Source organism: Amblyomma americanum, chromosome 7 (assembly GCF_052857255.1).
Source record: "Amblyomma americanum isolate KBUSLIRL-KWMA chromosome 7, ASM5285725v1, whole genome shotgun sequence".
Lineage (NCBI taxonomy): Eukaryota > Metazoa > Arthropoda > Arachnida > Ixodida > Ixodidae > Amblyomma > Amblyomma americanum.
In genome coordinates, this window is record NC_135503.1 from 50,534,363 (window position 1) to 50,558,629 (window position 24,267).

General features: G+C 44.7%; 2 protein-coding genes across 2 annotated transcripts; one reads left to right on the forward strand and one right to left on the reverse strand.

The window, feature by feature from the left end:
- The first annotated feature begins 128 nt into the window (after positions 1 to 128).
- Positions 129 to 21,379, forward strand: LOC144099081 (small ribosomal subunit protein mS39). Its single transcript, XM_077632165.1, has 26 exons — positions 129 to 281; positions 374 to 429; positions 497 to 572; positions 670 to 715; positions 776 to 844; positions 929 to 1,033; positions 1,120 to 1,243; positions 1,327 to 1,418; positions 3,803 to 3,852; positions 4,015 to 4,102; positions 4,670 to 4,730; positions 4,944 to 5,026; positions 6,179 to 6,329; positions 7,565 to 7,615; positions 7,695 to 7,775; positions 8,797 to 8,825; positions 8,910 to 9,019; positions 9,112 to 9,190; positions 9,272 to 9,362; positions 10,918 to 11,003; positions 11,231 to 11,316; positions 13,298 to 13,369; positions 13,488 to 13,541; positions 13,615 to 13,678; positions 19,967 to 20,061; positions 21,243 to 21,379. The coding sequence occupies exons 1-26, from the start codon at positions 214 to 216 to the stop codon at positions 21,310 to 21,312; spliced, it is 2,037 nt and encodes a 678-aa protein (XP_077488291.1). The 5' UTR covers positions 129 to 213; the 3' UTR covers positions 21,313 to 21,379.
- On the reverse strand, positions 19,239 to 23,445 carry LOC144099082 (AP-4 complex subunit beta-1-like). Its single transcript, XM_077632166.1, has 3 exons — positions 23,178 to 23,445; positions 22,968 to 23,083; positions 19,239 to 22,826 (listed from the first exon to the last, which is right to left on the reverse strand). Exons 1-3 carry the CDS (start codon positions 23,265 to 23,267, stop codon positions 21,440 to 21,442), a joined length of 1,593 nt encoding a protein of 530 aa, XP_077488292.1. The 5' UTR covers positions 23,268 to 23,445; the 3' UTR covers positions 19,239 to 21,439.
- Positions 23,446 to 24,267: the final 822 nt, after the last annotated feature.

The following is a 24,267-nucleotide window of genomic DNA, read 5'->3' on the forward strand; positions in this document are numbered from 1 at the left end:
GCAAGGATGCAAGCCAGAGGTGGAGAGGAGAATGGCAACGACGCAGCCCAGCTTTGAACTTTAGCTAAACATAAAACGCATACAAAATAAAGTAGTTACATTTAATGCGAAATGTTCTGCATACTACTTATTACTTAGCATAGTCCTTAGAAGGTATTCAGAAATGTGCTATGCGGGTAAGTAGCAGCGCCATTGACAACGCAAATCGAAATCATGGCTGCCCGCACGGCGTTTACATGCCGCGAGTATGCTAACACCAAAAAACTGCTGTTCATTGCACGGTAAGAGGAATTCGGCCGATCACTTTGCACAAATATTGCAGACGCGTAAATATACGCGCTCATTATGCTTATTTTTTGCCTTGTTGCTTCAGTCGCACACCAGCACGATTCGCATCTACTCAGACGGCGCCTAGCGCATCGTCTGCAGGTGAGTGAAAGTAATGTCTGTCTAAAGAAACAATTTATTCATACCCCCTCTTTTTTTTTCCATATAGAAAAAGTCATCACTGGTGATGTGTCATCGGACGGATCGGCAAAGCAAACCATCGTAATTCCAAAAAGAATCCCAAGGTACTCGTGATATTCGTGATCGACATTCGATCAGCTTGCTTTGGGTGGCACGTTTAATTTCGGCGAAAGTTTCAAAGGGGCTTACGTCATGTCGCAGGGGGCCAACAGATATCCTGAAGGCGCTTGCATCGACTGTCCAACGCGTAAGATGATTGCCGTCATCGCCAAGGGCAGGAGTTAACTTTTTCGGGAATCTATTTCAGGATTTCACGGCACCTCACTATAAATACCACGACGACCCATTCTTCATTCCTGCCAGCAATGTGGCCAAGGTTTGAAACCAGCACAGAACAATTTATTGTTGACACATTTGAGTTCCGTGAAATCAAACGACCCTTCTCTCTCTCTCTCTTTAGAGAACCTACGCGCTTGCGAAGGAATCGGGGAAAAAAGCAGCCAAGTATTTTCTCGACAAGTATCCAGGGAGTTTCCTTCATAACCCTGCAGAGCCGAATGTCGAGGTTTGTGGCAGTATTCACTTAAAAGCTGTTTACGATACGCCATGTGCAAAACGGAATGATTTGTACTGTTTGCTGTGTATGTGCAGGCGTTTAACCCCAAGAAGAAATACACCGCCGAAAGCGAGGTTGAAGAGAATGACCTCGTAATTTGTATTGAAAAGGTTGACCTCGACAGTGCTGTCATTGTGTACCAAAACCTCAACGCAAAAGGTGCATACACCATGATGCAGACTGTGTTCCACAGGCTGTAGTTTTTACTCTGGCTCTGAATGCTGCTTCGATGTCCTCCACAGGTGTACCAGTCTCCCAGGATGTGCTGCAGTCATTTCTGGAATTGCTGTGCTTTTACAACTGTAAGCAACCACTTGACGAAGATTTGACAGAAGTAAGTAAGAAAAGCTGCTTATTTAAAGCTGGCTTTAGAACCTTTAAACAATTGTGAGATCACATGCAGCTCCTATTGTGCTAGCTCTGTGATAATTTCTGTCATGAAATTCATGCATGAAATTCCACGTATGAATAGGCAACTAGATTTTAATGATTATGTTGCAGAGCAGTGACGAGTCTTTCCTGAAATGTTTCATATTTATTCACAGTCACCTGTCCAGGCATTACCAAGAACAAACTCACATAGAGCTGAAGTGTAGAATAGCAGAAGTAAGGTCACAGTCTGTATCAGTTGAATACTGTGCCTGTGACCTTCAGTCTTCCTTTTAACTCACTAAGTGTTAAGGCTCCCATTCTGTGGAAAAGCCAATGTCATTGGTGTCGTTGTCATCGGTATTCTGAGAAAATCCGGCAGCCCGCCTACCACCTAGGTCACGTGACCATGTGATGTCATCACAACCGGCCCACTTGATTGTGGGCAGTTTGCTGACATCATGTGTCTCAAACCCCACCATTGGCTATGTTTGAAACAGCCACCGGCCGGTACAGTGGCGCATATATAGGCATGTAGGCAGAATGTCTGTGACAGAGGAGGATTGTCAGTGCAGTAGGGATCTCTTATGCTATCACATTGAATTCTTATGGGTAAATTAAGCATTATGTGATGGTGAAAAAAAGAGAAGTGTCCGTGCCTACGGAGTGATGCACAAAGAGGACCCAAGCCGCTGAAGGGACCCATTAACGTTATCGCATCATACCTTTAAGGCAGAGCTTAAGTGTCCCCTCAAGTTTTTTTCAGTTCTACTAGATACCCCCAGTCCTGCTAAAAATCATCTTCCACTAGCTCGTTCTCATTAACTAGTAAATGATGTTTAACCTGTCGGTTTACTTGTGAATCAAACACGCTTTTGCACTTCCACACTTACATTGTCGCCTTCATGATTATGGGTCACAGAGTATGGATGGAGGCTGATAGAAGGGAGCCTGGGAGCCTCACCCACACCATTTGTGCGTCGCGGGTGACTGTGGGGCACAGGAGAAACTGGACTTCGGCTACCGAAATCTCATGAATTTGAGTGCCAAGTCAGTTCATGCAACAGAGCCCAGTAAGCTGGTCTAGCTGACCTGCTACCTGACAGGTGTATAAATTGCTCCAACAAGCGCACTCTGTGATGAGATCAGTAATTTCATCACTGTGCCAATAGACCAAAAACCTCATTGGGTGTGGCAGTCAGTGTCTCTCCTCACTGCCAGCAGCAGGTATCAGTGTTTGTAGAAAAAAATTATGAACTGGTAAGGGATGCTCTTAGCATCCATCCATTCATCTTTGGTGCCTCATGCTTATGGCAGCTAAAGATACGTGCAATCTCTCCATGTGTGCCACAATTGCACACATGAGCTCTTTCCGAAACATAAAAAGGAGGATCGTAGGAACTATGTCAGAGGACCATAAGGACTACGAAACTATGAAAACAGACAGCCTATATCAATTCTTCTACCCCTCTAGTTGAATTTCTGTTGGCATGTTAGACAAGAGGATATCATAATAAGGGGTTAATTACTTATCGACATCCACCCGAGCGCAGCCATATGGCTGCAAAGGAAAGCTAGCTTTGTAGCTGTATGGCTGCGCTCGGGTGGATGTCAGTGAGTAAATACTTCCTTATTACAATTGTACTCCACCTTGGGGGATTCCCTTAAACATTTGACCAACACAGTTCCCACTTCGAGTTATAGATCAATTTGCTCTTGCCCTACCATAAGCTTGCCGTCCCGGTTAGCTCAGTTGGTAGAGCAGCTGCTCCGGTGAAGCGGTGGTCCCGGGTTCAAACCCCGGACGAGAACGAATTTTTCTTTAACTACGAGGTTTCTGAGAAAGCTGTATAGCTTTCCTTTGTAGCCGTATGGCTGTGCTCAGGTGGCTGTCAATGACTAATTACTCCCTTATTACAAATATACTCCACCTTGGGTGATTCCCCTAAACATTTGACCAAGAGGGTATCATTTGGCAATCATTGGTATCTTGCCACTTTGCCTACAAGCATTATCATCATTGGATCCTGTTACTGTGGTAGCCACAAATTTCAGATGCGTGAACTTATGGAAGCCCGCGGAAACACCTTTCATGTAACACAGCTTAGGTGATTCAGAGGTCTTTTTTTTTTTCTAACAAAAATGTTCTTACTCCTCAAGTTTTTCAACTACATCTTTCAGGGTAGAAAGGCTTCATTCCATGTTCTCAGGATGTGATTTGTATGATGTGTTACTAGGTCACCATCTTGCTTATATTGTCTTGCTCAGCGGCTAGAGCTGTAAAATTCTTGCTGCCCGCTGTATATTTATCTTTTTGCAACTCTTCTCATCTATTCTCACCACTGACAGGAAAGGTGGCAGCGTCAGATGGCCCCCAGAGAAACAAGGAAGTCCTGGAAGTAAGCCTGTTTCTGGCATACCCAATATACGTTACTAATGTTCCAGTAATTTCGTATGGAAAATGTGCGTAAAATGCCGTGTAGTACTCCGGCAACAACATTTGAAATTTTAAATAGCTTGTAGCACTTGTAGTCATCTCGTACCACCGTTTCTCTTTCCAGGGATGGTTGCCTGGCTGAAAAGGTTTTTGAAAGCATCGAAAATAAAGATGGAAGAGCCTATGCTGCTCTGATCCAGGGTATGGCAAAGGTAAGTCGCATGTGCTGGTCAAACGGCTAACTTAGGAAAGGAACTGTGAATAAGTGGGCTTAATAACATTTTTTATTTCCTGTCCCCAACCATGTAGAAACGTGCATGCCCGATTTTCATCAGTGCTTTTTTGCTCTCCCCTTTCCTGTGATAAAATGTATCAATGCTGCTTAATCACGGAGGATGGATATATAAGGGGAGGCCCCATATATCTTAGATGGATTGCAGAAAGAGTGCCGGAAGTCACGTGTCATTCCCAAAGTCTAGGTACTTATGGGGCAAATAGCAACGGCTTCATTGTTATGAAGGGGGAGTGTGGCGGTAGGCACGCAAGGAGTTTTGGTGCCATGGGCAGCCGAGAAGAACAGGACCCCATCATACGTGGTAATTTTGCGTGCGGGGTGGCTTCGCATAGAGCAACATCACGACCTTTCCTTAGTTTTCTTTCCTCCATGTCCCCACTGCATTTTCTTGATTTTCACCAGCCTCCTGTCACATAGAGCGCACTTTTATTTGATAAACTGGGTGCATTAATTTTCAAACCCTGTCTCATTTTTCCATTTGCAGCACTACCACGTTGACAAGGCCTATGAATTGTTCCAGGAAATGCAGTCAAAGGGGATGACACGTAAGTATCTATGGCTCCATGTAGAATGCTAGCCAAGCAAACTACTTACAAAACTAACATCTGATTTTCTATAGCTACCACTGTCGAAATTAAACTTTGCTACACTAAGATGTATGGTTCTGATGTCATGAAAAGAAGGCCCGCAAAAAAGGAACCTGCGGTTCTTAGTGCAGAGTGCTGCCACTCATAAAGGCACGATCTTTCATGTTGCAGCTCCTCTCGAAGTGTACAACAGTCTCTTGAGCATGGTGCCCTTCCTCAGGGAGAGCTATGACAGCCGGTGGGAGCTGGCAAAGGTGAGCGTTCTGCATTTCACCTCTACGTCCAACTACAACAGGCTTGCTAAGTATCTCTCTTAGCTTGCACCGTGGTGAAATCTCGTCTTTTACCCTCTGCTGACAAGTTAAAATTTTTCTTGGGCAGCGTATAGCCTGCGACATTAAACTTAGCTGCTTGCTTCGAAACATTGTGTGCTGTTCTTTTTGGACATTTTACAACTGTCTGGCTGTGCAGTGTAGTGCATGTGTGAGCGCATTTTCATGGTCTTGAAAAAAGTAAAAAAAGAAATGTATGGGACAGTCGGGCATTTGATGAGACAGTTCTATGAAAGCAGTTTGTCTAGCCTTGATGATTACTTTGATGCTTTTGCTCTTAGCCGAGATTTTTCTTTCTGGGGTTGAAAGTGGGTGGAGGCGAGTTGAAGGTTCGATAGGTTGAAGGGATGGTGGGTGGGTGGGCAGCGCCCTAGCTAGTGGGGTGGTTTGGTGAGGTGGCTCGTGGATGGTGTTCCTGGAGGGCAGCTATCTTTCCCACTGCATCTTTCATCAGGTTTCTATTCCACTGCTGGGTGCGCTTCTAGTGGGTGGACGCCTTGTGAGTTGGTGGTGGATGGCACTTCTGAAGGGTAGAGTTGGGCAGATGGTTGCTGGATGGTGCATCTCGGCAGGGGTGGGGTCCAGAGGTGGATCGAGGGTGGGGAATCAAGGGTGTCAGATTAAGGGTGGCGGTAGAAAGGTGGCTGGTGAGTGGTGCTTCTGCAGGGCGGAGGCTTTGCTTTCCGAGGCTATGGATAGATGCCAGCATTTTCGCATTGCGGCACTGGTACTGCTTGTGCAGTAAAAAAAAAAAAAAAAGTCTGCAGAGTGCCTGACTAAGGAATGCTTTTCTTTAAGTGAGTTCATCCGAACGACCTTGCTTCAGAAGCTTTTGGGTTGCCATGCCTGCTTTAGCGATTGTGATCAGATGGCATCACGAGACTGCAGCCAACGACAACCTTTGAATGTGTGCACGCTACAGTCAAGTCATTCATTATTTTTTACTTTTCATAATGTTGGCCTCTGGTTTCAGAGCTGGTGCTGAATGTTTAAGTAACGTTTTTTTATTTAAATCTGCTTGTACGCTTTTGTCTGCATCTGCTTCTCTTTAATATGTTGGTTTTTTGTGCATAGGAAATAATGCTCGGCATTGAGAAAAGTCGTCTCAAGCCCAACATCACCACCATGAACACTGCACTTGAAATTGTGTCACGGTTCGGGGCGTCACCGGCTGCGAGAAAATATGCCCTGCAAGTGTTCTCAGAGATGAAGCATCTTGGCATCGGTACGTAATGTTCAGTGAACATTGTCAAAATGTCAATGCCAGCACATCTAAAAATTGCACCCCACTAAGTAGCCACAAGTGATATAAGACTAAACAGTGAGATTCACAATGTGAACTCAAAGGTGCACCGAATAGAAGTGCTTCAAAAGATAAGTTTAAGTTGGCCAAAATCGATAGATTACCACTCTGCACCAACAAAGATGTTACTTCACCTGAGGTGAAGTAACAAGCCTATTGAGGCAATGGCAAGATAGGCTTTTTTTTGCACAGATTGCTGAGGCTAGGTTACACCAGTGTCCACTTTGAAACGATGACCATGGAGTCTTTTTCAGTCATGACATAATGAGGCAAAGGAAAGGCAGACTTAGCAGGGTGCAACAGGGTGTCAGGTGGGCGGATGAGTGCGAGGATAGTAAAAGTTGAATTTTCAATCAGTGGGAGGGGCTTTTGTCCAGCACATAGTTAGGCTCTTAGTGATGGTGAACTAAACATGGGAATAGATATCAGCGGACCATTAAAGATATTTAGTATATGGTTTCATTATAGTTCTTATAGTGTCAGTTTATTACCCAGTCTGCTTCACTACAACAAAAAAAAGTAAAAGGGAACGGAGGGTATTGTATATTAAGTGGCTGCACTACAATCTCAATGATACTAATCTCACAGGGTCGCAAAAAATATTTGTGTCATCCAAAATTCGTATCAGCCATAAAGAAAATTAACATGCCAGAGCACGGGAAATGCATTCACGCAGATCTGTTCAGGCTGACGGGATTTATTTACAGCCGCAAGCCACTGTTAATTGCTCACGGTGTGTACCGCACGTTTAGCGATCACGGCATTTTGATGCGAGGGCAGTGCTTAGTGCTCGCAGGTGCAGTCGCGGCTCCCACGTTCGTACATCCGTAATGGCACAATAGAGCGTTCATATCATCCGGAATTCTGTCCATTGTACACAATGCACTTTGGCCGTGGAATTTTGCAGATTCATATCATATCGAAATTCATGTGTGATCGTATCATTGAGATTCTTCTGTAGAAGGAAATAAGAATAGTGCAGGCAGAGTTTCAAAAAGTAAGATACAAACACATGGATACCTGCATTGAACGTGATGATGTGCCCATGCCACGAATTGTCAATGTAATGTAAGCTGATCCACAGTAGAACTTTTTTGACATATTTTTGTATTGTGCCAATGCAAGTGTTTTAGCTGACACAGTCCAATCATTTTCAGAGCCAAGCCTAGCCAGCTACTACTACTTACTCGTCATTTTCTGCAAAACACGTGAGTTGCTAGCGCCATGCGAGCATTGGCTGCTCATGCAGCGAGACCACCATCACCACCCATCTTTACTCCGACACAGGAGGTTCGCCAAGCACCATACTGCACAGCATCATGAAAGAGATTGAAAACAAGTCTTTTGAAATAAGAGATCCCAAGGATGGTTCGTAAGCCATTTGTTCTGTTATAATGTCCATTTATGCATGACACTTTTTCTTTCGTGGACGAAGCTCCTAGAATTGCTTCACTTTTGTCAGTGTTTCCTCCATGTCACAACAACAAGGGTTTAACTTTTTCCGAAAGATCGGTTTTGTCCTGCTGAGCAGCATTTGGTCAGTAATGCAGCATGGCACGTATCGGACATGTAGCACATCAAAGCCAGCATGAACTTAGGCAGTTGCTAAGACACATTACAGGCAGCTGCAGAAGCAGGCATGTGTGTGAATCTAGGATTGCTGAAGGCTTATTAGCATTTGCACCTTTGAGCAGGTGGAGATGATTTAGCTAGCCTTGTACTTTTTTCTATTTAGTCACTGAACAAAGTATAATTACCTTATTCATTTATTGAAATGTTTAATAGCACAAAGTAATTGATATGTTGTAGATTTCATTCCAGCAACGACTCATATTAATTGAATACAGAACACAAAGGTGATAGCAGGAACACTTGCTGTAAACAGTAGTGACAAGTCAGACATTACACCTAGGCCACGTTTTTTGTACCCTTCTTTTGAAAAAAATATTTCACTGATTAAGATAAGCACAAAACAATTTGTTATATTTGTGGCTCAAGCTTTTAGTTCAGTGTCTTGACTTATCTCACTTCTCTTCATACAAAACTATATATACAAATGAAGCATTGCACTAAGTCATCAAAGCAACAAATAATATCGTTACTCAAGACTTTTGTAAAACACGAAGAAACATGGTGCAAAGACTGACTGTGACAAAGTCAGAATTTCTTTCTTCAGTGGAAAGTTTATAAAAGGAGGTTTTAATGAAATATGCCGCAGTCTTATTTGCCAAGCGCTTAGGTAGCATTATCTTTTTTGACACACGCAGCATTTTGTGTGGTATGTGATCATCTGTTAAGAATATTATGTCAGTATTGTGCAATACGTGAGCCTCTTGAACCATGGCAGCCTATGCACCATTAAAGCCAGTTCACGTTGATATCATTTCAGTGTTCTTCTTCGTGAGTGCAATGGATGTGGTGAGTATTTCTTACAAGTTTGATGCACATACTACTTTGCTGCGAATTAGCATTGCGGCTTACAGCCTGATGTCTGTCCTGCAGTGCCACAACCACCTGCTTGACAAAGAGTTGGCTTACAAGGTTCATGGGCTGTTGAACTATGGAAGCAACTACGATTTGATAGGAGATTCATTCAAGGAGTCGATATACTAGTAAGCAAACTATAAACCAGGGTTTTTGGAGCCTTGTCATGGTGCTCGCAGTTGCCTGATGTAGCTGATGAATGCCTATTCTGATATTCCAGCCAGCACTTCTTCAAGCTGCTTTGTGCTACTGAGAACATTGATGTGTTTTTCGACATGTACAACAAGTATGTTCCTAACGTAAGTTGCACTGTACTTTTGCGATCCTAGTCTCAAGTAAAAAAAAAAAGCAAACATCAACCATCAGCGCTGATTTTGCAGATTTACACCCCAGAGCCAAGTGTTGTGTGCGACATCATAGAGGCCATTGACCTGAATGATGCCATCCACTATGTGCCCCAGTTGTGGACAGGTAACTATTGTAGACACTACTGTTAGTATTTTCAAATTTTGGTAACATCTATTGCTGTATCCCGGAGACAAAAAAAAGCAGTCAGACATTTAAGCTATCACGCAACATATTAAAGCGAAAGCTTTACTAGGCTATGTCAACAAGGTCATGTCTGCAAAATGTGTCCGCAGAACGTGCCTGCGGCAGTTGTGAGGATCTTAGGTAGTGTCAAACGAATGGTTGCAATTGAAAGAGGATGATGTGAGGTTGATGTAAAAAACAAAATTATGTTGATAAGTTGATTAGTTAATTAACTAGAGCCAAAAATGTCGAAAAAGTGGGCAGAGCCAGGGCAACATGTGGCACCAAATTTGAAAATTCAAAATGGGCACATGATGGAACTTGATTAAGTAAGACAGTTAATTGTGGTAATTGGGAAATTGGATGAATTTACATCAGTGCTTAATCGAGTAAATATGAGGAGAAGAAACAAGCAAAACAAAGAGAGCCGATGAGTGAAGCAAAGAGAGGAAAAGAGGGGCATAGAGAAATGAGGAGGCGTCAATGCTTTCGCATTCCTTCAATGCGGGTTACCGCAGTGACCTCAAACGTTTTTGTCAGCAAGGGTCACCTCACAGAGGTCAGAATCGGCACGTGTGCCACCACACTGACGCTAGCCATGTCTGTACTGCGCCACACTCATATGCTATCGATACTGGCAAGAACGCAAGAAAGATGAAAACGGAGCAGCTGTTCATGTGTGCCAAACCACTTTCAGCATCAAATCTCAGCTAAGTAATTAATTGGAAAGACGTGTTTTTTACTTATGCGTAGCAAATTAGATTATTTGAGGTTCACTATGCCTATTTATTGCAAGCAATCAGTCATAACGCATTACAGCATGCACTGCAGGAACGTCGTCTGACAAAACTAAATACAATACTATGTATTTTAGCAACGCTAATTATCCCTCTCAAGGGTGCTTCAAACGAAAGCAGAGCGGGTAGTGAATTCGGCTTCCAATATCTTTCGCCAAGTTTCTTTTCTGCCACAAGTGGGCCAGAGTCCAGCAAAGTGATTCTCTGAGTACTGTTGCTGTAAAAGTAAAGAGTGTCTGAAGTAGCATGTGATACTTAACTCTGCATAAATGGTGTCACTTCACAGCTCAGTGCATGGGCAGAACTGCTTACTTACTGTTGGGCTCTTCATTTCTGTAATATCATTCTTAACGTTAAGAAACCAATGGTCCAGTCCAACCATTGCTGCCAGGCTTGTATTTTATATGAGAACATGGTCAGAAAAAGACCTTTGACTTCATGTACCAGCAGTCTTGCTCTGTTAAACTACATTTTATGCTCAAACAATGCTGTTACTACCTGTAGAACAGATTACTTCTGTGGAATTGGTATAGCTTGAAGTGCAGAGGGTTCGTACATTAGCTTAGCAATCAAAATATGAAAGATATTAAGTGCCAGTGCTGGCTTCTGCCTGCTGCTTACCTGCCTTGTCAATGTCCCAGAACTATGAAGACAAGCCAGCAAGCATGTGACTTGCCTTGTTTGTCTTTCCAATCCAGATATTGTTCTCTTCAGACAGCATGAGAGAACCAAGGTCATCAAAGCTATGCTTGCGCTAATGGCCAAGACAAAGCGGCCAGATGACGTAAGCAACATTTTATGTCTGTTCTGCCTCCCTTTCTTTGCTAAATACTTGCACCTATCTACTACATGCTCCTTTGCGATCTCAGAAGAACTCAAACACCAGTCTCAAGCACTAGAAGCAACCTGTGCTTTTCATAGACATAGTAAATCAGGTGCCAGGTGGCGGCACAGAGAAAAGCTGCCAGCAGATAATGACTTCTCTGCAATTGCATTTCACCATGCTTACAGGTTCAGGTACAGTTGGCTGTGATCGCAACAGACATCAATGAAAGATGTGACACACCAATTCCAACTCGGCGGCTGCAGCCCATTGAGTAAGACATGCAGCATGCTGCAGTGCTTTTTCATTTTTCTTTATACAGCTTTAAGGGTGTAAATATGTGCATTTTCAAATGCAGGATACAGCGTTCCGTGATTACATTGTGTAAGCACTGACAGAGCTGGTTAAGATGAAGGGTGAAATTTGACTTGTTTCTGACATTATCTGGCTCCTCCGCAAACTCTCCCATTGGTTGTACACTTTAATGAGAGGCACACATACTTATTGGCGTGAGTTTTGCAAAGAAATGCTGTACAGTCGCCGGAAGTGATTGCACAGAGAGATCCACATTCGTGCACTCACTCATTTCAAAGCGTCGAGTGTGGTTTATGTGCCATGGGAAATTAAGCTCGGACTTTGCACTTATGTTTCTCCAGCTGAGCGATGATGGTGGTGCTTTACAACTCGAGGGAAGCTTGGCCAAAGGTTCCTTGGCACTAGTTGTTTGGCATGCACAGGGTGGAGGCCGGTCATGAATTGTAGCTCTAGAATGGTGTGGTTATACATCCCTTGGTGAGAAAAATTACTTGAGCAATGAGATAAATGGAGAGCAAGGCTTCAGGGCTTGACATATCGATAATTGTTCATTTCTGCACTCGTCAATGAGGTGCTTGCTTTTTTTTTCTCTTTGTTAAAATGATTCATACATTGAAATTTCAAAAGGTGCAATATCATGGGGCTGACATGATGCACACAACCAGTACCACTCAGTTCACGCAAGCGTCCAAGGTTTTGGCTGTGTTTCATCTCAGTAGGATGGACTTAGCAATGGAAAAAAAACGTACACTCACTGAAATTTTCACAAGAGGAAAAACATTGACACTTCTATGCTCATAAAGGTGCCTTGATCGAAGTGAAACAAAGGAATAGTTGGTGCATTATACATGGGTTATTTTTTGAGGGAACATATATATATCTCGGGGAGATTGCCTCATGTCCAGTCAGTCATACATGGCATCAATTGGATGTGCAGAGACGTCATGAACAAGCGTTTTGATAGTGATTTTTTGTTGGAAATCACACGAGCTGCATCCCAGTCAATGCAGGGCCAGTGTCTTCATGGTGCTGCTCCAAAGCGTTTGAACGGGTATTGTCTTGGACGATGTCATATTTTGGTGTTGCTTGACGTGTATCTTGAAATTTCCTTTTTTCCACGTATGTAGGCAGTGTCACAATTACTGGTTGGTTCGAGAGTTGTAGTGCCACACTTTTTTCTAGACTGCAGGAATCAGTTTTGCCCGTTTTCTGCGTGAAAAGTTTCTCTTAGCTAGAGCAATTTGTTTTCATCCAAAGACAGGCGTTAAACAAGACTTTTGTGAACCTAAAGCAATATATCTTGCTTTGATGTTGTGCTCACTCCACGCATATAAACTTATTCTTTAACTCTAGACACTAAAAAAGATTTCTTAGGCTGCATAAATGACATCGAATTGCAGTGTTTCTTGAAGCGTTTTCACCCTCCACTGCTATAAATTTTTGTACACAGCATGGTCTGTCATTGTATTGTATATAAAATCTAGCTCAGCAGTGCTTCAAATGGAGCAATTTGGTGCGATTGCATGGTGTGTAACTGCGCTGGCTTAAAGAAACAGAGCACGATGGAAGCACGATACCTTTTTTTCTTGTTTCTATGAACCAGTGCAGTCCTAACACTGTTAATTTACCTTTCAAAACTTAGTGGCCAGGCTTTAGGCACGCTTGGTTTTTATGTTGTATTTTATCATGCATTGCAACTGAAAATTTTATGGCTACTGTTCTTTATTGTGAAGTGCTTGGAAAGTGCAATTTTTCACACAATGCAGTTTGGAAGGCTAGTATTAATTGAACGAAAATTCTCAAAATTCGAGTTTTGCTTCTGTTCGCTGGTCACATGTTATAAAGGTACCACTTTCCAGTGAGTGTTCCTTGCTTGTTTCTTTACTGATCCTCAGCTGTTGAGTAAGGCGATATCATAACAAGCGTCCCACACTCTGCAGGTGGACAGGACAGATGTTTGGTGACATGATGACAGTGTTCTTGAACACAAGAGACAGGCTGCCTGATGCATGGTAAGTTTCTGGCACCCACAAATTTATGGAAATGTGCCATTTCACCTGCCGTTATCACTTGTGTTGTCCCATTTACTGCTATGCATAATTCTGAGGGCCTCCCACATCACTGTCACAGGGCTGTCGTGCAGAAGCTGGACAAAGAACAGCACAGAATCTTGGGTTACCCAAGGTAGGTGAGCAACCTTTGGCGGAAAATCGCCTCTGTCACATGAACCCCATTTTCTATTTTTTGCGACTTCTAGTGTAGAGTGCTTGAAGAACTTCGCCCAGGCAGTCCTCAACAAGAAGGATGACGAAAAGGCATTTGTAAGTCAACTTTGGCTCTGCATTTTCTGTTGGCAAGCTCCAACTCCGCAACTTCTAGCACTGGTAGTATAAGCACCAGCTTCCGACTGTGTTTCAGTTTGATGTGGTCACTGAAAGTTTAAAGGACTCTAGACACCTAATTTTATTTCATGTTTTCTTTTGTAAAATGATGCGTTAGACATTAGAATATGTAGATCACCGTTTGGTATTCACCTACGACCGCTAAATAATTTGTAATTGAATTTCTTCTCTGATGCTGTTTCATTTCATCGACCGAATGATGGCCGTGATGTGCAGTTGAACTTTATGTCACGTGAGGAACTGAAAAACTGCAATATAAACACTGATACATAGTTTTGACTCACTACAGCACTTAAGCCAGTGCCTGCTTAAAACGCTAGGATTCCAACAAATGACATATCGGCAGTTGTATTGCCATTTTTTTTTGTGCCTCACGTGACCTAGAGTTCAACTATACGCCACAGCAATTGTTCAGTTGATGAAGCCGAAACAGCGTCAAGAATAAATTCAATTATAAATTACTTAGCAGTCATAGGCAAATACCACTGGGTGCCCCATGTATATCAATGTCTAACACATCGTTTGAATTAAGAAAACACAGAAGCAAAAATTTGTTGTCTATAGTCCTTTGAGTAGGAACTCTTTGGCAGCAGTAGTCAATACCTGGAACAGTACAGCTTCATACAAATAAATCTCTGCTCGTGGCTTGGGCAAGCATGATCACCTCCATGTGTCATTGTTTTGTACTGGCCTGAGAAGATTCCCATCTGATATTGCAGTAGTAGCTATCACATCAGTCTTCGATATGGTGTCACAGGATGCTTACCTTGCTACTTTTGAACAAAGCCAGTAGTTTTCTATGGACAAGCATGAATCACAATCGACCAGAAAAGAGCATCAATGGCACAGTTGGATGTAAACATGCCACGGTAGATCATAATATCAAATACGTTACATTATGCAAACTTTTCATAATACTATGTTCCAAAAGGCTGTGCACTTGTGTTCATGGAGCATATGTATCCGACAGATCTTTATGCTGCTTCTACTCTGTCACCAAACACCTCTCCATTAATTTTGTGGGCTCCGAGCTCATTATAAAGATGTGTGGAAGGTGATCCACATTTATCGGAGGTCCCGGTAGCCGTGGCTAGTGAGCCGGCGGAGCGGGCTGTCGAAGTTGCTGGCCAGGTCGGTTGCCGAATGCGTTTTGTTCTGTGCGAGCCAGGTCGCGCTCCCCAGCTTCATCTTCACCAGTGCCGCTTGCAATGCCAGCGTCGCTACAGGTGCTCCCCCCTAGCGCTATGTGCGATAAAGCAAAAAAGAAAAACAATATGTACAAGTTTCTACAGGTCGGTCAAGTTCAAGACACAGCTAAGTTCTTGGAGGCCGCCGGGCGGGGAGTAAACTCAGGCGGCCAAGCCTGGCTGCTTCGCAAAGGGCGAGGGGAGCCAAAGGATGAGGATGATGATGGAATGAACAGGCGGGAATAAGCATGCACGAATGGGCTGCGAGCTGGGCTTGCTCCAGTCGTAAGGTCAACTGGTGGAATCGGCAGTTGGGTTGAAGTTGGCCGGGAAATGTCCATACAGGAAATGCAGCCGCGTGGGGATTTACGGGAGATACACGATGTGCGCTGGCCCAGTCAATGAAGGCGATGCCTCGGCCGCTGGCGATGGCGAAACGACGGCGGATGGCTCTGGGCTAGATGTCTGTTGCATGGGGCACGGGTTGCCTTGTTAGGAAGTAGGTGAAGCGGGCCACAGGATGCACCGACTGTCTGCAAAGCGAGCCCACTGTGGCATTGGCACTGCTTGCTGGGAACAGAGGGCACAAGTCCGTGGCGTAGGGGTCGGAATTGGAAGGAAGCAATAGGGCTGCGACCATTGGTGGTATTGGATGGGGCATGCTGCAATGCATCGCAAGCATGGCACCACCTTCGGTGGCTGTATCGCCTGACGCAGAGGTGCAGTCACCTGTGAAGGCACCAGGTGCGCAGGGATCTGTGGCAGGCAGTTCAGGTGGTGCGTGATGCACGACTAGACTCTGGTGGGTTGTGCATACACACCTTGTGACAGGAGGAACAGATGGGCTCACTGCGGTTGGGCATGAGGTGGCAGAAGAACATGGGACAAGAAGCGAGTTCGGGCCCGGGTCGAGAAAGGATTCTTCTGGTGATGGTCCAAGTGCAGGGGCAACAGGTGGCAAGCAGGGCTGGGCAGGAGGCACCCAGGGACGGGAGCTCACAGGTGGACGGCCATCCGTAGGGGCCGGTGGAGCAAAGTGGGGAGAGACTGGGGTGTAGTATGAGGCAGCTGGTTGAGAAGGTTGGCAAGAGACCAACACGTACTCGCGTGGCACTTGCGAACCGTGGGTGGGGCTCATTCGGTGGTGGCGATAGTGGACAGACCAGTGTGGGGAGCGACGCCAATGTAGTAGCTGGCAGAGGGAAAGTCGAAGCAGCTATGAGGGGGGATTCAGCCTGTTGTCGTGAGTTGAGTGGCGGCACAGCGTGAGTCTGGAACAGGAGCGCAGGAAGGCGGTGGGAGCTCCAAGCCAAAGTGCGCCGACAGGCTTTTATGCGTTGCATATTGCAGTCACTCAGTTCAGCCCTTGGGCGCGGCCGGGCAGCCACCAAACCACGTGACGCGACGTCACGACAGCCGGAGGAAAAGCTGGGCCACAACTCGCGCGGTCGCGCGCGGCCGCAGCCACCACCTGACTCCCGCTCCTCCCGCTAGATGCGCTGCGCCGGCGCGTGACGTCACGGAGAAAAAGCTAAGCCCCAACTCGCGCGGTCGCGCGCGGCCGCAGCCACCACCTGATTCCCGCTCCTCCCGCTAGGGGCGCTGCGCCGGCGCGTGGAGGAAAAACTGAGCCCCAACTGGCGCGGTCGCGCGCGGCCGCAGCCACCACCTGACTCCCACTCCTCCCGCTAGGGGCGCTGCGCTTTGATTGACGTCACGGCATATGTATAAAAGAGCTGCGCTCCTTCGCCGGGACAGTCTTATAGCCCTGTCACACGGGCATTTCGAGGGCCCTCGAACCGATAGTCTATCGACTCAAAGGCGATCGAGCGCTGCTACACGGGCAGTTTCAATGGCGATCGAGTCAATAGCCTATCGAGTCAATGGAGCAGCACGGAACTCCATCGAGATATGCAACGTATTCTTGGCTTAACCAAGCTAAGCCTGGCCATTTTTTTTAAATCAGCGTAAATGTCTGGGCCAGGAGGCGGCAACCGCAGCTTTGCCAGGAGACTCAGTGGGAGTTCACGGCTGGTGTGCTGATAGCGCAACAGCTGGCTTGACACGTTGTTAATATGGAAGTGTGAGTCCAACAGCGGCAGCCACAAAACGGGGTCCGTGGCATAAAACGCGGGCAGGCCGGGCAGCCAAGGAAGGAAGGCATGCTGATACGGCTGGAGAAGCTCACCAGATGCGATGGTAGGCGCATGCATGGCGGTGAGGAGCATTTGCCGAAAGCCAGGCGTGAACAATGGGCATGCAGTGGCAAGGCCAAGCGGAGGGACAGGATGGGCAGGAGCGCAGAGCCGGTGGGAATGGCATTGCGTGCATTGAAGTCACCAGATGTGGAAGGTGATCCACATTTATTGGAGGTTCTGGTACCTGTGCGGCTGGTGAGCCAGCAGAGCAGGCTGTCGACGTTGCTGGCCAGGTCAGTTGCCGAATGCGTTCTGTTCTATGCGAGCCAGGTCGCGCTACACAGCTTCATCTTCACCAGCACCGCTGGCGATTCCAGCGCTGCTACAGATGAATAACGAAGGCCTAAACGAAGTTGTGCCCGTCAAATAGTACACTTCACTGATGAATACAAACGTCTTGGGATTCTTTCCCATTTTTATCAAGCTTTACCGGCGGTGTAATCCTTCATAAAGCTAAATTCTCACCTTGAAGAGCAACCACTATCTATCAGAACTCTACAAATCTGGGCCCGCTTGCACAAAGCTAATCAGACATTCTAGTTCTCTGTGTAGTCTTATTCGCAGTCTAGACTATCTGTTTTTGTTTTGATAAAAGAAAAGGCAGAGTAACAGGCTCACTTTGTCGGAGGGCACCTCATCCACACAAAAACACTCACTAAAAAGTCCAGTTGCCAGTTTTTTCTTCACCTCATGGCTGGAACGTATCCACCAACAAAATGAGCCAGTTACTGCACCTTTCCTGTCTTCAAAACCAACAGAGAGCCTAGAATGGGAACTAGAATGTCTAATTTGCTTCGTGCACGCAGACAGTGGTTTGTTCAGATTTAGAACAGACACTTCAGCACTTGTGATCATCACTGTGAAGAATGGCCCAGGGCATCAAGCTCGGCTGAAACTGTTGATCACCTCAAAATGGTTATCAAAAGCCACCCTCATACCTGCTTGAAAATCCTGGAAGAAGCCACAAACATTCCAAAGACAAGACTATAGAGGAGAAATTTGGGTACAAAATGAACTTTACTGGTAAGGATGCTCTTCTCTTGAAGGAAGATGAAGAGTGTCGTGTGTATTCACAAAGACCTTCTCCAGCAAATTTACAAAAGGAAAAGCCCCCAGTGTCAAAAGCGTTGTCAATGGAGTTTATTCTTTTTCAAGTTGGGCCTTGAAACCAAAGAGCACAGCGTGGCTTAGTGGGGAAAGCACAGCCCCACAACCAGGAGAAGTGAGACAAGTAAAGTCACCATCTAAGTGATGTTCACAACTTTTTTTTTCGCTTGGGATGGAAATGTGCCACCATTTCATTTGGTGAAGGGCATACTGTGACAGCTGAGGTGTTTGAGCATGCCATCTATGATCAAACTTGAATGACTGCTCTCTTCACAGCGATAATGTGTAGCCCATCGTGACATGGCAGGTGCCGTCATCACTGGCATCTTTGGCATCATTTTTTTGTGTCCTCCTACTTACTCACCGGACTTAGCTCTCAATTTATAACTGTACTCCAAAAGAACTCTGCGACATTGTACACATGAGGTAAAATTAATAGCATACAAAACTGTTGTTCACCCTGTAATAGAATATGGATTGATTGCTTGGGACCCATACACCCAAAGCAACATAAACAAGCTAGAATCCGTGCAAAAAAAAAGCGGTTAATTTTGTATACCGTTCGTATTATTTGGCGTAATTCCGCGAGTGCTCTGGTAGAAAAGGCAGGTTTAGATTGTTTACGAAAGCGACGCCAACGCGACCGGTTAAAGTATATCCACTTGCTGTTCCACGATAAACTCGGTATACACAAACACACAAACAGAGCCAGTGTCCAGGCAGACCACACGATCGCATGATAATAAAAAAATTTAAGGAAGATTCCTGCCATAGTACTGAAACATTCGCAAACTCCTTTCTGAAGATGGTTCGCGAATGGAACCAGCTACCAGCCAGCATTGCGGAATACCCAAATGTCGATACATTTAGAAAAGCTCTTTAGCTGTAACCTTAGCTGTAATCATTTTTAATCGTGGATGATTGAAGTGTTGCAACATAAGCTTTATTTGTTTTTGCACAGAACCTTATAGCAGTTTTTTTTATATATTTGTTATTTTTGTCACCCGTGAGTGCATGTCATCAGTTGTTCATGTCGGTTTGTGAAAACACGCTTGTCGTATAATAATTTTTTTTCTTGTGCATATCTCCCACTCCTGCTTACAACCTGATCTGAAGGCTAGCCATACTGTATAAATACATAAATAAAAATCAAGGACAGCTTATGTGGGAAAAGCCATGTGCACAGAGAAACCGCCTACACAGTGATGGAAAAGCCTTCAATGCCAATAAAAGAATAATTTCAAGAATATGGTATGTGAGGTTTAACGCCCCAAAGTGTCACATGTGCTATGAGGATGTCTTAGTGAACAGCTCCAGGTTAATTTAGACCACCTGGAATTCTTCAACATGCGCCAACAGCTCACGACACATGAGGGTTTTAGCATTTCCCCAAATGCGGCTGCGGCAGCCAGGATTCGGTCCTGAAACCTTGGAATTGGCAGCTGAGCTCTAAAGCCACTCCGAAGAGTCAATTTCATGATGTTTTTAAGCGCAGATCCGCTGTCATCAATCAAAAGTGCGCTGACATGGATAAAGATTAAGTAGAGAAGTGAGGAAGCATGATGCTTTACCCAGAATGACGAAACTTTGAGCAATAAAAAAAAATTTTCAATAAAGGTGCACAAACTTCTTGAACTCTCCATGTATGTGATGTTATTTGTGCTGTACCTCTGTAGGTGTTCTCACTAAGTGTCACTTTTTTTTTTCTCCACCAGTTCTGTGCAAGGTACGCAGCCGAGATTGGCTTCACGGATGTTGGAGAGCACTTACGACAAGGAGAAAACTTCAGCAAGCTCTCTGATAACCTGAAGTAAGACAGCTTTCTTTTATGCAAACTACTTGCCGTGGCAGTAGCATGAAGTCAAGAGCCTAATCTCTTGCAGCACTTTCTTGGTTTGTCCTTGTACATATTTTGTGAAGGCTGTTATAGTTACTTAAAGACTGTCATTACTGGTATTAATCTGATTATGATAATATACATTGTAAAGAGAGTAAAAATTATCTGAAAGTATGCAGAATTTCCTAGCAAATTATGCTGGTTCAGCAGTTTGTAGAAGAATTTTAATAATATCACGGATGGTATGCATTACTTTGGCACAGTTTTTGTGCACATCCATACTGTCTGCTCCAAAAATTAATTTGTATGTAATTTGTAATTCTAATTAATATTAACTGAGGTAGGAAAGAAAACTTCTGGCTACCTGGAAAGACAAAAATGAAAACTGGGGAATATTATATAGTTGTAATGGGTGTTACTACAGAATGGTAGGTATGCTTGAGTTGAACATTACGATGTCTATACACAAAAGCGTTCATAACCTGATGACAAAAAAAAAATTAAGAAATCTTCCAAAGTAATATATCGGTAAAGCCCACAGACATGATTAGCCCTAGGAGGCATTCTTGCTCCTTAATACAAGCCACATCAGTTTGTTAGTGCACTAAGCACTCTAAGCATTTTCCCATTTTATGTAGGGGTAATGCAGTTTAGAGTTTGTGACAGCGCTTCTGATCAGGTGGGTTATATATTGCCACGTGCCTAACGTGCCGCGTGACCTCCACGCTTAGTCGAAACGACAACGAAGCAGTGGTTGGCTCTCGATTCGCTCTGGCTGGGTGACCTGGACCCTGGCTCTCTAATTAAAAGCTGTCAGTCTTGGGTTCTCCCCGCCGCCTACCTGCACTGCTCCTCAGGTCATGACAATATTGATTTTTATGTCCTAACACAGTAAATTGGGCTATGAAGCATCCTACAGTAGGGGACTCCTTATTGATTTCAGGCTTTCAGCTACCTGGGGTGGGATGATTTAGCATGTGCCAAAACCTGGGCGGGTTTGATAATATGTGTTGAACCATCTGATGTGAAGAATATGTTGAAAGTTCGCCATCCTGTTAAACGCTCCATCCAAAGAACAGTTTGGAGATGACTGTGCAGAGTACTTAAAAGTTGAAGGTAAAAGGGTGACTTGAATCCCGATCTTTCCATTTCAGGGAGAAACTAAAGGAGCTGCTGGACACAACAATGCTTGGGTCTTCAGAAGACAATGGCAAAGGAGACTGAGGCAAACAATTCATTACATGTGTATTATAGTAATAGAGTAATAAAAGTCTGGCTCATTCTCACACAACACTGTGACAAAAGCGAAGTCCTTTAGGTGTTCTCTGCCCTGTTAACAAAACATCTGGTGTCAGGAAGAAAGAACAATTTCTTTCACCATGTCAGGATCATGCATAAGAAGTTTGTAATAACACTTGGCCTGAGCCCGAAGAAAAGGATTGTCATCTCCACAAAGGACATCAAGGACTTTGCCAAGCAAGTCTTGCACTTCACATGGCCTCGCAAAGAACAGTCTTAATGTGGCACTTAGGAGATGCTGTTTTACGCCTTCCTCCTCCTCTCGTATGTTCTCAATATAGTCTTCAAGTATGTACACAGAAGGCTCGAAATGTAGCCCGTGCGTAGAAATGATGTCAATAAGGCTGCACTTGAACTCGGCACTTGCACAAGTCCACTTCCTTTTGACTATGTTGTCAAACACTTTGTTACTATCTTCAGACTTATCGAAATATAGAGAACACACAGCTCCAAGCACATCTGACACTAGAACCTCATCTGTTACATTCAGCAAGGGAAGCAATTCAGAAATCAGCATTTCCTTTGCAGCACTGTGCTTGTTAGCTAGGGAAGCTATGAACTGCAAAGCACACCTTCGAACATCACAGTTGTGATCCCTGCAGTGGCCGAGAAACTGATTGCAAATTTCAGGCAAGTTGCTATCATGAACTAAACACTTCAGTATCCTCATTTTCTTTACCTTTAGTGCAGGTGGCTCCGAAAACCAAGCATAAAACTTGTGCAGGTGGAGCCTGAAAACGTCCGGGTAAGTTTGCAGAAACTTCTCAACCCAGTCAAGGACTGTCCACATCATTTCCTGCTCACAAAAGCTGAGGCTGATTGACAGCTTTGACCACACCTGTGAAACGCCTTCCACTTGCAAATAGCTTAGTAAATTACATGTTGCATGGTCAAACAGTTCAAAGGCACTCAGTTGTACTGCAATGCTGTTTGAAGTCAGGTACACATCAAGTGCATTGACAAACATTAAAGCCTCCTCCACTGTTTTGGGCACATACTTCTTCAGATACCTAAATACGGAGATCACATCCCAGTTGTTAAAGACGGGCAGTTGTTTCAGCAGGTAGGATGCTATCCTCTTGTTTACGGTGATGCCGCCTTCGGCACGCAGGATCTCTTCCAAGGCATGCATACACTGCACAACGACGATGGGGTCGTGATCCCTTATCATGGCATACAATTTATCGGCAAGGTCCAACTCGTCCACAATGTTTGCATGGGAATGATGCAAACTCAGCGTGCAGGACACAGCCGCCCTCCGAACGTGAGCACTGGCATCTTCGAGCCCAGCCAGAAGTCTGGGCACAGCCTGTTCCATGACCCCAGGCACGCTGAAAAGCGTGTTAAGCGCAAGACCGCGGTAGATGGGGTTCGGGTCTGCGCTGTCCTTCAGAAGGCAGTTGACGGCAAGCAAGCCAACCTCTTCGCTGTCCCTGCATCTGGAACACGGTAACGAATGCGACCATTGAGGAGCATGTCAACGTAAATAACTTAAATTCCGCGAACTTAGAGACAGCGCATCGTAGCCGCTTGGTAATGTGCGGGAGGCTTAAAGGCACATTGGAGCATAAGCAACTCACCGTGTGACAAAAAGGCACGCGACTTTTTTTGACAGTATGTCTTGCGAAGAAAGAAGTTTCACGAGACTTCCCGTTAAAGACGACAGGTCTTGGCCGCTAACAATAAGCGTGTAGAGCTGGAAAGCAAGAACGTCTTTGTAACGATAAAAAAAGTGCCCGCAAGTGCTTTTTTTTTTTAAGGACTGCATTTGAACATTCATATTTGCCTACCTTTTTGAGCAAACTTCTGGTGTAGCGGACATCGCTGACGCCCAAACACTGATCCAAATGTGAAGCAAGCCGGCTGATTTCTGTCTGCATATTCAGTGTCTGCACGTCAGGGTTAATATTTTCACGATAGAATTACGTTCTACGTCCACTAAATTAGCACCGCATTCGATCGTTTAGTTTGCAGACGAGATTGAACAGTAACATTTCGAAAGAGTCAACTGAGTCGCCGACAAACAAACATGGGCGCCGCCATGTTTAAAATGATCACACTAGCGATTGTCATGCGGCTCAACGCGGAGCCCTGTCCGGATTATTTTCGACCATAGAGGAAGGAAAGGAAGTTCTCCTTCGTCCATGTTTTCAACTCTGTGCCTCGTCGGCATGTAAGGCGTCAACAAAAGTCTGCAACTTCCTAAACGCATCAACTTGCCTCAGAAGAAAATTAGGGCATCGTCCCAGAAATCTGCCAAGACATCTATTTCTCTTTTAAGATTTCTAGTTTGACTACCTTTCCATCTCCAAATTTACCCCTCCCTTGATTTCCTTCGCCAATCTTCTAACCTCCCACTCATCAACGTCACACTTTTCTCATCCGCTCGCCCATCATCCCCAGCAAATCCCAGCGCTTTCTCTGTCGCTGTTTCCTCGAGGAGGGTAGGGCGAAGTTCTGCGCAGCTCAATACCAAGTGCTCTATGGTCTCCGTTTCCGTTCTACAGGCAGAGCACAAAATATCCACTCCTTGAAATTTAGACCTGTACGTTTTTGTTCTCAAAGTCCCTGTCCTAGCTTCAAATGGCAATGAACGGCACCGCGAGTAATCAAATAACCCCTCTTTTTTAAGTACTGTTTTCGGGTCCTATATATACCTATCGCTGATTTTTCCTGCATTCTTTCTTTCCACATCTTTCTTTCTGCCTCCTTTACCTCCGCTTTCACACTTTAGGATTTTGCTGAGCCCCATCCCTCGCTGTAGGTACTTCATTCTTAGCTTTCGGGTTCTCTTCGTTCATTTTGTGTTAATACTTTTCATGTATAGATACTATAGTACACCTTTTTTGCCCACCTTGTTTCCTCCTTGGGTTAGTCTCT